Source organism: Alligator sinensis, unplaced genomic scaffold (assembly GCF_000455745.1).
Source record: "Alligator sinensis unplaced genomic scaffold, ASM45574v1 scaffold992_1, whole genome shotgun sequence".
NCBI classification, from domain to species: Eukaryota; Metazoa; Chordata; order Crocodylia; family Alligatoridae; genus Alligator; species Alligator sinensis.
Genome location: NW_005842422.1, coordinates 826,186 through 839,739, shown reverse-complemented (window position 1 = coordinate 839,739; position 13,554 = coordinate 826,186). Strand labels below are relative to the sequence as shown.

The 13,554-nt window shown below is 46.8% G+C and overlaps 1 protein-coding gene across 1 annotated transcript in view; it reads left to right on the top strand.

Moving 5' to 3' along the window:
- The first annotated feature begins 15 nt into the window (after nt 1–15).
- SLX4IP (SLX4 interacting protein) overlaps nt 16–13,554 on the top strand; it is a 148,601-nt gene continuing 135,062 nt past the window's right edge. The window contains 2 exon segments of the mRNA XM_006030114.3: nt 16–224; nt 11,411–11,465. Of these exon segments, the coding sequence (XP_006030176.2) occupies nt 11,418–11,465 (48 nt within the window). The 5' untranslated portion in view covers nt 16–224; nt 11,411–11,417.

Here is a 13,554-nt window from a genome sequence, read left to right as displayed (position 1 = left end):
AAGGCGGGAGGAAGCCCGGTCCTCGGCTTTCACAGCTCGCCGAGCTAGGGGGCAGTGGAAGAGGGTTCACGCCCACCATTTTATAGTCAGGCTAGGAAGCCGCCCTGGGGGCGGCCATGTTCGATTGGGGCGCAGAATCTAAACGCGGCGGCCATTTTGAAGGAGGGCGAAGGAGCGGCGGGAAGCGAGGACGGCGCGGGGCGGGACTTGGCGGGCGCCAGCGCGTGAGTAGGAGCCGCGGCGCCGGGCGGGGTCTGCGGGCGCGGGCTGCTGCTTGCCGGAATTCCCTTGGTGCTCCCTCCAACTAGGGTGGCTCCGGGGAGCCCCCCCCCCCAACCGCGTGACGTAATCCTGTTACGCCACACCTGGTCGTTGCTATGGGCGGGGGAATATAGGGTCAGAGGAAAGTGGGGCTGGAAGGGGCCTCGTGGCGTCATCGAAGCAGGGGCGTGGCTCCCTCTTGGGTGGGGTTGCTTGGCTCCGTATTGGTGTATGTCGGGGTGAAGCAGCGCTGCCAGGTCTTAAATACGAAATTATTGTATTGGAAGCTCAAAGTGATTGTATTTGCTGAACTGTCGTCCACTGAAAAAATAGGTAGATAACTATGCAAATAAGTCATCTTTTTTACTTTATATTGCTCACTGACACACATGAGTTGAGTGAGGACTGGGTTGTCAAAGTCTACGTTTCTTTATTTGGAGGCAAGCCATTGTAAGAGAGTGCTGAGAACGGGCTAAGATCGAGCGTAGGGAGTATCTGAAGTCCCGGACTAAAGAGTCAGATGACGGAGGCTTGCCTGTAGTATCTGGGGGCATTTGAAGCCCCAAACCTGCCAATGGATTTGGGAGTATCTGAAGCGCCAGGGGGATAGGTCTGGGACAGAGGGCGCTCACCAGTTGTAGCGCCATACACGCTGTTTAGAACGACTTTAGTTCTGCCTGCTCAATCAGTATGGTTTTTGGAACAAATGAGTTGCACTCAGCCAATATGATTTGGAACTGATTTGGCTAATTTGGCCTGGAACGCAAAAAATGTACATATTAGAGGTGCATCGATATATCGGTCTGATATAGGATCAGCACCGATATAAAGGAAATTGATTGTATCGGAAACTGGCCTGACGTGGCCAATAATTTGGCCGATAAATGGCCGTGCATGCGCACAGTCGCAGCGCAGCACGTAGGCAGCAAGGAGTGCAGCCCAGCAGTGTGGAGAGCTGTGTGCAGCTGATAAGTTTGGTGTGGTGGAAGGGGAGTAGGGAGGCAGATCAGTGCCCCCCCACAGTGAGGGACCAGTGGAGCAGGGGCTGATGGTGCCTAGCCAGAGCGGAGCACAGGATGGAGCCACAGCTCATCTGGGAGGCGTGGGGTGGAAGGGCAGCTCCTGCTGCTGTGCATGTCCCAGGAGAACACGGGGTGGTGGGGCATGTGCCCCAGATCTGTACTGGGGGCAGGTTCTTCCTGGCGTGTGGAGCCTAAACTCGCAGCACATGGGGGCTGCTCTGGGGGCAGGCAAAAGTGGCGCTGGGAGAGGGGTTACGGAGGCGGGGTACAGCCACCCCAAATTTCGCCATAGCTCCCCTGTAGTCCCCTCCCAGCACCGCCGCTGCCCGCTCCAAGCGCAGCCCCCAAGCACTGGGAAGAGCCCAGGGCCACTCCAGCCTGCAGCTGTAGCCCCGCCCACTCCATGCTCTCCCAAGGTATGCACAGTGGTAGGAGTCCCCGCCACGGCCCCTGGATGAGCCCTGGCTCTGTCCCCTGCCCTGCCTCAGCTGGGCAGCACCTGCCGCAGCTCCGCTCCACTCCCTCCCTCCCTCACCATAGGGGCCTTGATCTGCCCCCGCCCCCCCATGCCCTTTCTCTCTCTTCTCCCCTTCCACCAAGACAAACTTACCAGTTGCACGCAGCTGTATTGGAAATCGGATCGGTATTGGCTGATTATGCCTCCTTAAAAATCGGCTGTCGGTATTGGCTCACCTAATATATGTCAGTTAAGACTCCCTGAGAGTGACTTCGGTTTTGCATATGCTGCATCAATTAGCTGCCTCAAACTACTGTAGATTTTGAACACTTTTTATGTTCTGATCATACATTGTACAAGGGTTGAAATTACCATATAAATATGCTAATTATCGCACACCTGGCAACACTGCGGTGAAGGGGGAGAGCATGGGGCAGCGTGGAGGGCAGGGCAGCATTGCACTTCTAGGGACCTAGCGCTGGCATCACTAGCCTGTCCTTGCTTTGTGGCAATGTCAGGCTTCTGCATGGTGAAAACCCCCCAATAAAAAGCTCACTCATTCACCTGCTGAGGGCTGTCCATGACAGTCTGCGAGTGGTCGCTGAGGCCCCTCGGGCTGGTCGGAGTGGTTGCTGGAGTTGCTGCATTGGTGCTGCTCAGGACACCTAGTGGTCAAGCCTGCCATGGATTTTAGGGCAGGAGCAAAGGTTTAGGGTGGGGGGTTTGGTGGCTGTGGTCACTCCCTGGGCTTCAGAGTTGCTGCCCCCACTCTTGCAAGATGTGTCATCCAGCCCACAAAACGTTCCATAGTCCCATTTCAGCCACAGGGCCAAATGAGTTGGACCACCCTCCTGTCCTATGCCAAGATGTTTCAGACTAGTGATTCCCAGCTGTGTTGGCAGTCGTGTAAATGAGACTTGGCATTTTTTCTGCTGTGTGGCCTAGTGTGTTCAGGGGAGTGTGCCCCAAGGTGTGAGGAGATAAGCAGATAAAGCAGTGGGTTGTCTCTGCCTGGACAGTCCCCTACGCCTACTGCCCAGCCCCTCTGCAAGGAGGTAAGCACTAGGGCTGTGTGAAATGGCACCGTTCCATTTCAACGGAACAGTGTTTCGTTTTGAGTTTCAATTTGAAATGGCTGTTCTGTTTCGTTTTGCCCGTAGGCTATAATGGGGAGGCTCAAACGAGCCTATAACTTTGTTATTTGTGGACTGATTTGGATGAAACTTGCAGGAATGGTAGCCCCTTCCAAGGGCATGAAGCCTGCCAAGTGTCAAGGAGATAGGTGCAGGGGTTTTGGGGAAACTGCACCTCAAGCTGCAGACAAGCAAAACTTGTGACATGGGTGACACTGTGTGTGTGTTAAGGCACAGCAGGGTGAAAGCTGCAGGTACGCTAGCCCCTGCTGAGGCCACAAAGCCTGCCAGCTGTTAAGGAGTTACGTGCAGGAGGAGTCTGGGGTCTGGGGCCCTGCACCTCTAGCTGCTGACAGGCAAAACTGGAACACGCAGCTCATAAGTGACACCAAGGCAGAAAGCAGGGCAGTTCAAATAATGCGGCCTTTTATGCAGTTTTTCCATCCTTTCCCCAGAGCACTGGAGTTGGAAGAGACCTCAGGAAAGGATAACAGTCACTGGCCAGCTACACAGTCAATGAGAGCGCTCCTTCCCCCCTCTTCCCCCCCCCCCTCCGTATTTTAGTTTCTGTTTCCCTGCCGGCAAGTCCAACTTGAGCTTTGAAGCTCAAAACATTTCAAAATTTTTGAAATGTTTTGACTTGCCTCATTTCGTTTCAAGGCTGTTTCAAAGCTCTCTTTCGTTTAGATTTCGCTGTTTCAAGCTCGAAACGAGTCAAAACAACGTCGAAATGAAACTGCTGGCGAAATTTTGCACAGCCCTAGTAAGCACTGTAATATATACATTCAGTTTTGAAATTGGGTACCACTCAATTCCCAAAAGTTATGGAGGTGTACCTTGAGTCCAAACATGTAGAGAGCCACTGCATAAAGGGTATGACTTGACCTACAGTATTGACTTTGACTATTTTCCAAGCACTGCTGGACAGGAATTGTGTAAAAAACAAACAAAAAAAAATCCCCCCCCCCCAAAAAAAACAAAACAAAACAACAACAACAAAGAAAAGAAAAGGTTTCAATGCTTGCATTAGGAACTGGACTAGGTCTATTGAAGTCAGGAGTGTGCAAACCTTTGTGGTTCCTGTTGTTTGAAAGATAAATGTTTCCAAAATCAAAAGCATTGCTTGAATGAATACACATTTACATACAAATAAATAAATGTTTAAGTGTAATAATTTGCTGTGGTTGGTATTGACCTTTTGTGGATTTGGGAATCCAGAGGGATTCTAACCATCAGCCAGGGAGCGTAGACAGTACCTTATGAATCAAGTTACCTGTTACATAAACTAAATAGCCAATTGTGAATGCATGCTATAAAATTGTACTTTGTACAAATAACCCCTGTACATCCATTTGTACAAATTAAAAGGTATTTGCATGATTCAAGTGCAAATAAATTATTATTGATATTAAACTGAGGCCCCAAATGATACGTACACATAGTAAGAGAAAGTCTTAAATCCAAAGAATTTACAGTGTAAATGGCCAAAGCAGATAAAGGGCAGGGGAGGAAGCAGAGGCTCAGTAAAGTGAAATGACTTGCCTATAGTCACACAGTGCATCAGCAGGAGAGCCAAGTATAGAGCCCAGGACTGATTCCCAGTGTGGGAATCCATTGTCTGCTGGGCCACACTAGTTTAAAGCAGCCAAATAATTAGACTAGCTCTGCTTTTAATCGAAGGTGAAGGAGTTTGTATTAGCTGGTTAAGTTTTCCAGAGGTTCTTATGCTGCATAGCTTTCCTTCCCTTCCAACCCTTTTATTTTAGACAAGTTGGAGGTCTGACTACATAAATTTACAAAATTCATACCCATTTAAATAAAAACACTGCATCTTGACTTTTTTCTTTTTTTTTAAATATATACCTCTCTAAATATTTTTTTTGTGGGTGGTGCTCTGCCTTTGACTCTCAATCTCTACAGTGCACAAAGTTCACTTGACAGGTGTAGACAAGCTTGTGACACACACAGTATTTCCTGGAAATAATTTTTTGTCTCAAAAGGGCAGCGGTTATAATAGATCCCACCCTCTTGTGTCTTCTGCAGCCTGGGAAATCCCAAAGATGAGTGTTTTATGGATTGTTGGCCTCTCTCCATTTACAGGGGAGGAACATTTCAGCCTTGCTGGGTGGGCTCAGAATCCCCTTGTGTCTCAAGAGCTGACCTATTTTTTCACTGCTGTCAGAGGAGTGGCTCTTAAGAGCTTATGCAGTAGTAGTGATATTTTCTTTCTGTTTAGCTAACTACTTTTATTTTTCTAAGTTCTCGGGATTCATTTACCTTAATTTTTAATTCCGTCTTCTGCTTCTCTTCTGTCGACTTGAGTGGGAAGAGAATAGAGCTTTTCAGCAAACAAGGCCCTTTAAGCCTCACGTAATTGCAACTTGATTTGGTGGATATTGTGGGAAGACTCTTCTCACGTTTTTTTTTCACTCCACTGTTTTATAATTTTCATTTTAGGCAGGAATATATGTCTGTCATAAGTCATTGAAGGGTGGTCTTGGGTAATATTTGCATTGGCGTGCTGTAAGTCTAAAGGGCTTTTCTATTGTCAGAACATCTTCATGAGCTGAACAGAATCCCACATCCTTCTACTGTTCTGCAACAACATTGTAGGAACGCATTGTGCTGACACCACCACCAAGATCTAGTTCATGGGAATTAGATGAGAGCATGCCTCTTTGTGCTTTCTGGGATGCATAGAAATTCAGTGAAGGAAAGCTGCTCCTGCGTGTGTGTGTGTGTGTGTGTGTGTGTGTGTGTGTGTGTGTGTGTGTGTGTGTGTGTGTGTGAGATTTTAACAGTTTCCTTTTCTCCCTAGATAGCACTACTGTAAGAAGTAGGGCAGAAGCATAATTTTTCTGACAGAACTGTTCCTTTAATTCACTAGGCAACACCATGGTTGGTTTTTAAGCCTTTATGCTTCAAAGATTAACTATTCTTCTCACCCCTAAATTCAATTCCCTGGATTTCTACAAGCTGGATGACTTGGCTCCATGGGCCAGTTGTTTGACACCTAGCCAGCTTCCATTTCAGAGTTGAATGCAAACAATCATGTTGCTGTTGATGTCAAATTTACTTTTAAACAATTACTTTTGAAAGGGCACTAATTTTAAATGCCCTTTCCTTTAGTATAAGTGACATCAGAGGGAACTTGGTGGAAGCCTATAAGTATATAAGGGGAACATATCAGTGACTGGGAGAGCATCTGTTCACCAGGGCTCCCCAGGGGAAGACTAGGACTAAAGGTTATAAATTGCTAGAAGACTGCTTTAGATTAGATATAATGAAAAACTTCTTTACACCTCAAGTGTCCAGGGTTTGGAGTAGACTCCCCCCAGAGGTGGTACAATCATCTACTTTGGATATCTTCAAAAAATGTCTGGATGCTCACCATGTCTGGATGCTAGGTCATCCGATACCAGCAGTCTTTCCTGCCCAAGCACAGGTGGTGGGGCTGGACCTGATGATCTCAAGAGGTCGCTTCCAACCCTTAACATCTATGAATCTATAAACCTTTGGTTTAGATTCTTAAAACAAAGAATATTGAAAAACTAGCTTTGTTCTCACGATTTATGATTCTTTGTTTACTAGGCGTGTTTCTTTCACTTGGCCCGAGAAATTCATTTATTGGCCCAGTTCATTATCCCTTAGCCAAGGAAATCAACATAGTATGAGAGAAGTTTCTTTTGACTAGGGCAGGAGGTTTAAACTCACTTTGTGATCTGGGCCATATCCAGTCTGCAGAGTTTCTTGCAGACTTAGACCAGTCTGGGGCTCACAGCAGTAGTGGTGGCTTTGATACAGGGTGTACAGTGCAGCTACAGATCCTGCCAAGTGTCCCATGCCAGGACTAGAGCTGCCGCCACTTCTGTGTGCCCTGTTCCACAGTGGCAGCTCAGGCTTTAGGCATGGGGCAGGCAGCAGTGGCAGCAGCTCCAGCATGGAGCAGCAGTGGGGTTGGTAGCCAAGGAACTAGTGCCACAACAGTAGCAACAGGTAAAGTGGTTGGAGGGTGACTGGGACTGTATCATCCCTTTGCTCGTTATCCTGCAGGTGATCACTGTGTCTCCTAGGACCCAAGGACCCGGGATTCTGTAGTAGGCCACATCCCCTGGCCACGCCCTCCAGTTTCCAGTGGCTTCCTGGTAGTTTGGTGGTCTGGACAGAGCTGTTCTGCACACTTGTATGTTTGACACCCCTGGGCTAGGGTAGTGAACTGTGCTCTAATCTGTTTTGTGTATGTGACTATTATGATTATTTCAAGTTTGAGATACAGTGCTGCATATCAGGGGTTTAAACCCAACTTTCTGGAAGAGCATAAGGTATAAAGGGGCAATTGTAAGTGCATTAACAAAATTTTTCTTATTGGTAATTTTTTCCCCCATTTCTTAGGGGTTAATGCTCATAGAAGCAGAGCTGATTTGTGCTTAAAACAGATCTGAGATTGGCTAAAAGTGACTTGTTATTCCTAAGTGGATCTTCTCTTATCTTGTACACTTCTTAATAGTGGAATGAGGATAATGACTATGCTTTGAATATTTGTGTCGTGCCTGACAGCAGATGCAAAGAGTTCAGATGTAGACTTCATCTCAAAATCTTGGCAATTTCATCACCCAGTGGTTGGAGTAAATTGAAAAGAAAAAAAAAAAAAGAGAGAGGACATACATCTACCTCTGGTGTCCTCTTTTCACCTTTACAACAGAGATCTCCTCCCGCCAATGTTTGGGTTTCTTCTCTTTCCTAGCTCATTAAGCCATTAACATTTCAGAAAGCATTGGCACATACACATTTATTCCTTGCTGTGTGATGTTCTGTATGTATCAGGGGCAACACTTTACAGGGTGGTTACATGCTTCTTTGGTTAGCAGGGGTGGGCAAAATGGTGGATCTGATGGGCAGTCAGACTTCATTTCCCAGCAGGCCCTGCCTGCATCGCTGCAGCTGGTTTCCATGGAGACCCCAGCAGCAGAAGCGCTGTGACAGTGCAGGGCCAGGGTTTCCACGGAGACTGGCCCCAGCAGTGCTAGCAGAGCAGGGAGCTGCTCTGCGGCCGTGTCTGGGATCTTGCAATGGTGACAGTGTGGTCTGGAGCTGAGGCAGGGCAGGATCGCACTTCTGCCCTGGCTTCGGACCACACAGCCACCACTGCAAGATCTCAGCCCTGGAGCTGCTCACTGCCCGCTGCAGTGACACAGGAAGGGGCTGCTGGGAAATGGAGTCCTCTGCAGCCCTAATCCAGCCCACAGGCCCAATTTTGCCAGCCCTTGTTAAAGAGTCTCGGCTGTACACCGGTCCAAACTGTCACTACAACCCTTGGGCTGTGCTTCCAAGTCCTGCTTTAGCCCTGTCCCTAACTACCTACTTCTGCAACCCAGACCTCCAGTCCTATGCAGGGATGGCATGCACCTTAACTTCGGTTGGCACCTTAACTTTATATTTTCTGCATTTTCAGAGCTTTACATTTCTGTTACTTTCAAGTCACTCCTGCTCCCTCCAACTTTCAGGTCACTCCTACTCACTCCTACTCCCTAGCACAGACCACTGTGTCTTTCTTGAGATAAACATTACCATCTGCTTGGTGCCTGAATGTTTCGTCCACGTTAATACACAAAGTTTAAGCTCCTTCTTTAACAACTATTTCTATATTGTTTCCCCAAAGGGGCTGTGGGAACCATTCAGAATGCAGAATAAGTCTGAATGACTGAGGTCAATTTGGGGATGAGCAGAGCCTTGGTTTAAGCCCAAATTCTGCACAAAATAACATTGTGGGTATTTGGGGACTTTCTGAAGCAGTGTGATATTTTTCAGGGTACTGTATCTCGCTCAAATTACTCCAGATGTTGTACAATAAACCTATTCTGCACCCCTATGAAACATGTCACATTTGAAGACAGACCTGTAATAAAGGGAAGTTGTATTCAGCTTCTAGTACAGGGATGATTAAAAGCTGAATACAACTTTAAAATATCTGGCTACATTCCCTGTATCAGGGGTGTTGGATACCTGATCCAGGGGCCAAATCTCACTGTGGAACCACTTCACCTGACCTGCAGCGTTCCCAAATAGGCTGGGAATTTAGAGGCAGTTCAAGTAGGGGCAGGGCCTACCACTGAATTTCCAGCTACTGAGCCTCACTGGGCACTGGCACATGTGTGGGTAGTGGTGGGGATGAGTGAGTGCTCCATTACTCTTTGTGCCACCACTGACCCCATGCCACCGCCAATCACCCTGCCGTTGCCACGGGATCCAGAGCTGACTCCCAGAGCTCCTTGCTGTCCAGAATTGGCCTGGGAGTGACAGTGAGTTTGACACCACTATCCTGTATGCATATTAGGAACTGCAGGCCAGAAAAACTCATCTGAGGTTTGACGTGCGCTGCTGCTGTCACTTTTCCCCATGCCCCAGCTGTTAGTCTCTTTGACAGGTGCCCCACCCCTTGGTTGCCATCTTGGGACTGGAAGTCCTCCCCCTAACCCTTGACTTTTGCCACCAAATGTCCCTCTCCTTGCTCCCAGAAGTACTCCTTTTGGGAGGGGGGTTTGCCATCTTGAAACTGGAATAAAAACAAATTATATACTAAAAATCAAACATCTACTATAACATATTTTAATTTTATTTCAAAAAATATTTTTGTCTTGATTTGTGTGTGCTTGTGTAGTGTGTATAGAGGGGATTCCATAATAGCTCAAACTGGTATCTTACTCTTGTATATCGTGACGTGCTGTGGTGGGGTGGCTGGGTGGGGGAGTATGGGGTTTGTAGGGGGTTGTGGGGGTGTGTATGTGGGGTGTAGATGTGTTTGTTGGGGGGGTGTGGGTAGGTGGTGGTGGATGAATAGGTTGGGCAGGGGGCATGGCGTGTGTTGGGGGAATATGTGGGGTGTGTGTGTGGGTGGGTATGGGGTGAATGTGGGTGTGTGGCTAGTGGGTGTGGGGTGTGCCTGGTGGGTGTTGGATTCCATGACTGTTATGGGGGTGTGTGTGTGTGTGTGTGTGTGTGTGTGTGTGTAAGGTAAGGTGTACGTGTGGGTCCCCCCCTACAAACACTGCCCCCTCACCCCTCCATTGCACAGAGCCCCTGCTGCGAGCAGCAAGCAGTGGGCCCTCGGGGCACTCATGGTCCATGATAGCTAGAACCCCTGGCAGTGTGCAGTCCTAGTGAGCTCCAGGAGTGCACATGGCTGGGCCATGAGCTCCATCACACGGGGCTCACACGCAGTTTCCAGGTTTTGCCCAAGCCGTGCGCCGCCGGGGAGAGCCCTGTGTGATGAAACTGGTGGTACAGGCCATGGGGCTTAGCCAGGGTGATGGGGAGAGGGGCAGAGTCAGCCCGGCTTCATAGCGCAGAGCTTTCTGCCATTCCCCATGACCTGTACGTGGCAGGGAGTGGGGTCGGGCCACCATCTCCACTATGTGGGGCTCCCCCCGGAGGCTCACAGCTTGTGTTGAGAACCCAGGAACTGCATGTGAGCCCTGGAGGTCCCACACAATGGAGCCAGGTTGAGTCTATGCTCCTGCTGGTCTGGGCTCTGTGTTCCTGTCACCCTGCCCAGCGCCTCTGCTGGTATCTGCCCCGGGGCACTGGCATGGGTGCCGTGCTCCTGCCAAGCTGCTGCGTTTCTCCTGCCTGCCGCTGCTTCGCTCCCGCCCGCCCACTCGTGGACACTTCCCTCCCACCTACCACCACTGCTGCTACTTCCCACCTGCCTGCTCCCACCACAACCACCTCCGCTCCCCCACACCTGCCACTGCCACCACTTCCCCTCCTGCCACCACCACCCTTTCCCCACCTGTTGCCCCGTACCTACCTGTGAGGCCAGGGTCTGGGCCATTCCATGGGCAAGGGTGGGAGTGCAGCGCGCACTGCTCCCATGCAAGTGAGCAGGGCTCGGCACCATGTGAACACAGCAGGGGCAGCCCCGGGGATGGGTCTGATACTGTGACTTGGTAGGCACCCGCCTGTGGGCTGAATGAAATCTTCTGGCAGGCCAAATGCGGCCTGTGGGCTGTATTTTGACTGCTTCTGTCCTAGACTATGTTACATGAATCTTCTTTAGAACATTGAATTTTGGTTTTCATCAGGGATGAAAAGATTCATTTAATTATGTGGTTCTGTATTGTGAGGGGATAAGAACTGCAGGTGGTGAAAAGAAGCTTCTGGAGTGAAGTAAAAATTGCCCAGGTTTTGCGTGATCTAATTTCAGTGTTTTTTGAGTTGCAGTGCTCACCAAAAGCTTCCTATACAACGAGATAGACCTATCTGTGTCTTAGCCCCCACCTGAAAATAGGTGTGAATTACCTCAGGAAGAAGCATTGTGATGATAAATACATTGACCATTATGAGATGCTCAAATATTATGATAATGGGACTACTAAAAGTACAAGTAATTAATTAGATCCGGGTGCTTTGCTTTGCTTACTGCAAATAAAATAACACTAGCATTGAAAAAAAGAGATTAGCCCTATATTTGTTGCCATTGGCATGTAGATATAAAATCTTTTCTGATGCTGAACTTTTTTTTTTGTAACATTTTATAGGCTCCATATGCATTTTGAACTAACAGTCATGGCATCCAACAAGCTTGTTATTAAGGTAAGTAAAGCATCATAGCTTTCATAATAAACCCTATTAACCTGATCATCTTGAATATGCAGCAAGGCTATATTTTCATTTGATTTAAATATCAGTCATGAATGCCCTTGTAGAGTTAGGTCATTATAACACATTTCCTTTCTTGGCATTTCTCATACACAAGAAGGAATCTATATTTATGATAGCAAAATGCAGTTGATGTACCAGGTGCAACCCTGAACCTAGGCAATGTACCAATATTGGAGGTTTTGTCCTTTTAGATGAAATTGTTAATAACTTTATAGCTGATAGCTAATGAGTCAGAAACTGCTAAATGACACAATTATCAATAAGATAGTTTTACCTATCCAGATTAAAAACATGTTCTCCCATGACTACCTGATTCCCGAAATTCTTCCTGCACTCTACAGGGGATAATAACCACCCTCCCTTTTGATAGGTCTTGATCTTCCAGTAATTGGGTTTGTCTGCTGCCCCTGGGAATTTCTCCTCTCTCTAACTTCACAGCTGTAACCATTGTTCTTAATAATCTCTGTGCATGCTTAACTCCTGAGATCCCATGAAGTTTTGCATGCAAAACTTGTCTAACTTTATCCCAACCATGCAGGTAGTCAGTAAAAAGATATCACTCACAAAAATCCTTGCCTCTTGCATAATTCCTGGAACTTCATAGTTACAACATCACTGTAACAACCCGAATTATTTATGTAATTCTCAGATCCTTCAGTCTTTAGTCAGGGAGTAATCATGCTCATGGTTTAACTTTCTTTGTGGTCAGTTATTATTTCTTTATACTTTTTCTCCTAATTACTATTTTTCTCTCTTTCTGCTGTCACTTTTTTTAGGTCTTGATTTTTATTAACAAACTGTAAAACATTAATTGCAAAATGAGTCACAAGGGCTGCCTTATCCAAATATCTGAGGATTAATGCTGTTTTTATTGCAGTATGTTATGAACAGCATTGTATAGTTCAACTCACTTGTAAACAATTTCAGCTCCTTAATTGCACTTTTTTCCTGCATGGCTTTGGCCTAATCAGGCAGTGGGAATGTAAAAAACATGCATCCTTATCTGCTTCTATTTCCAGATTGTCTCCTTGTTTTTGCTTGAATCGCTCCACTCAGGCTAGTTTAGACATTTCATACAGTTCTGGGAGATTAGAACAGGACATTGCCCTGGGAAGAAATTTTTTGTCCAAGAATATTGTTTTTCCATGAATATTTTATGTTTTCCCATTTTAGACAGATTTGTTTTTTTTGGAGGGCTGCTAGAAAATATTTATGGTTGTCTAGGCTGTGGAAGTTGCCAAATTGACCAACTAGTTAGATGCACATCTTTAGCACGTCATAGCTGATATCCTGAGTTTACACTGCTAGTACCTTACAATATAGTAGCAACAGAAACTCTAGCGGAAGCCAGTAGTTTGTTCAGCTGAATCTTCCTGATCTCACCAACATCTGAATGACTGCCAAAGTAAATGGCTTGTTTGAATTGGAGTGTCTATGCTAGAGAGGAAGGTCTGAGATCTTTGGTCACTGATCTGCATGCAGTATTATGTAGATTGCCTATCCAGCACAGGCACTGCAGCTCTACCCAGCCATTTACTTTGGCAGTTGTGCTGTTGTAAGTGACGTCATGGGAACTCAGCTGAGCAAACTGATGGTTTTTCGTAAGAGTTCTTATTGCTACCCTATTAGTAAGTTACCAGTAGAGCACGCTTAGTATATCAGCCACAGAAGGTTATAGATGAGAGAGATCTAATCCTCTCCTTGTAACACGAAAAAAGCAAAGGCAAATTTGTGGCATATTAAAAATGTTTTTAAAATAAATTTAATATTTTTGGTGTCCAAGAAGATTGTCCAGACTGATAGCAGTGGTATTTAACAGAAACCCGAAAGATCACTTTGATGCACTTAATTTTGCTTGTGCAGAGAGGTTCCCATCATTTTATTTGCTAGCAAAAAGTTTCCATATATATATTATTTTTCTTCCCTGTAGAATAATAAGCAATTATAGAGAAGGGAATTGCTTCCTTTCTCCTTTTTTTAAAGGCTGTATTCCATTTTACTAAGGAAATTTCTCCTTCAG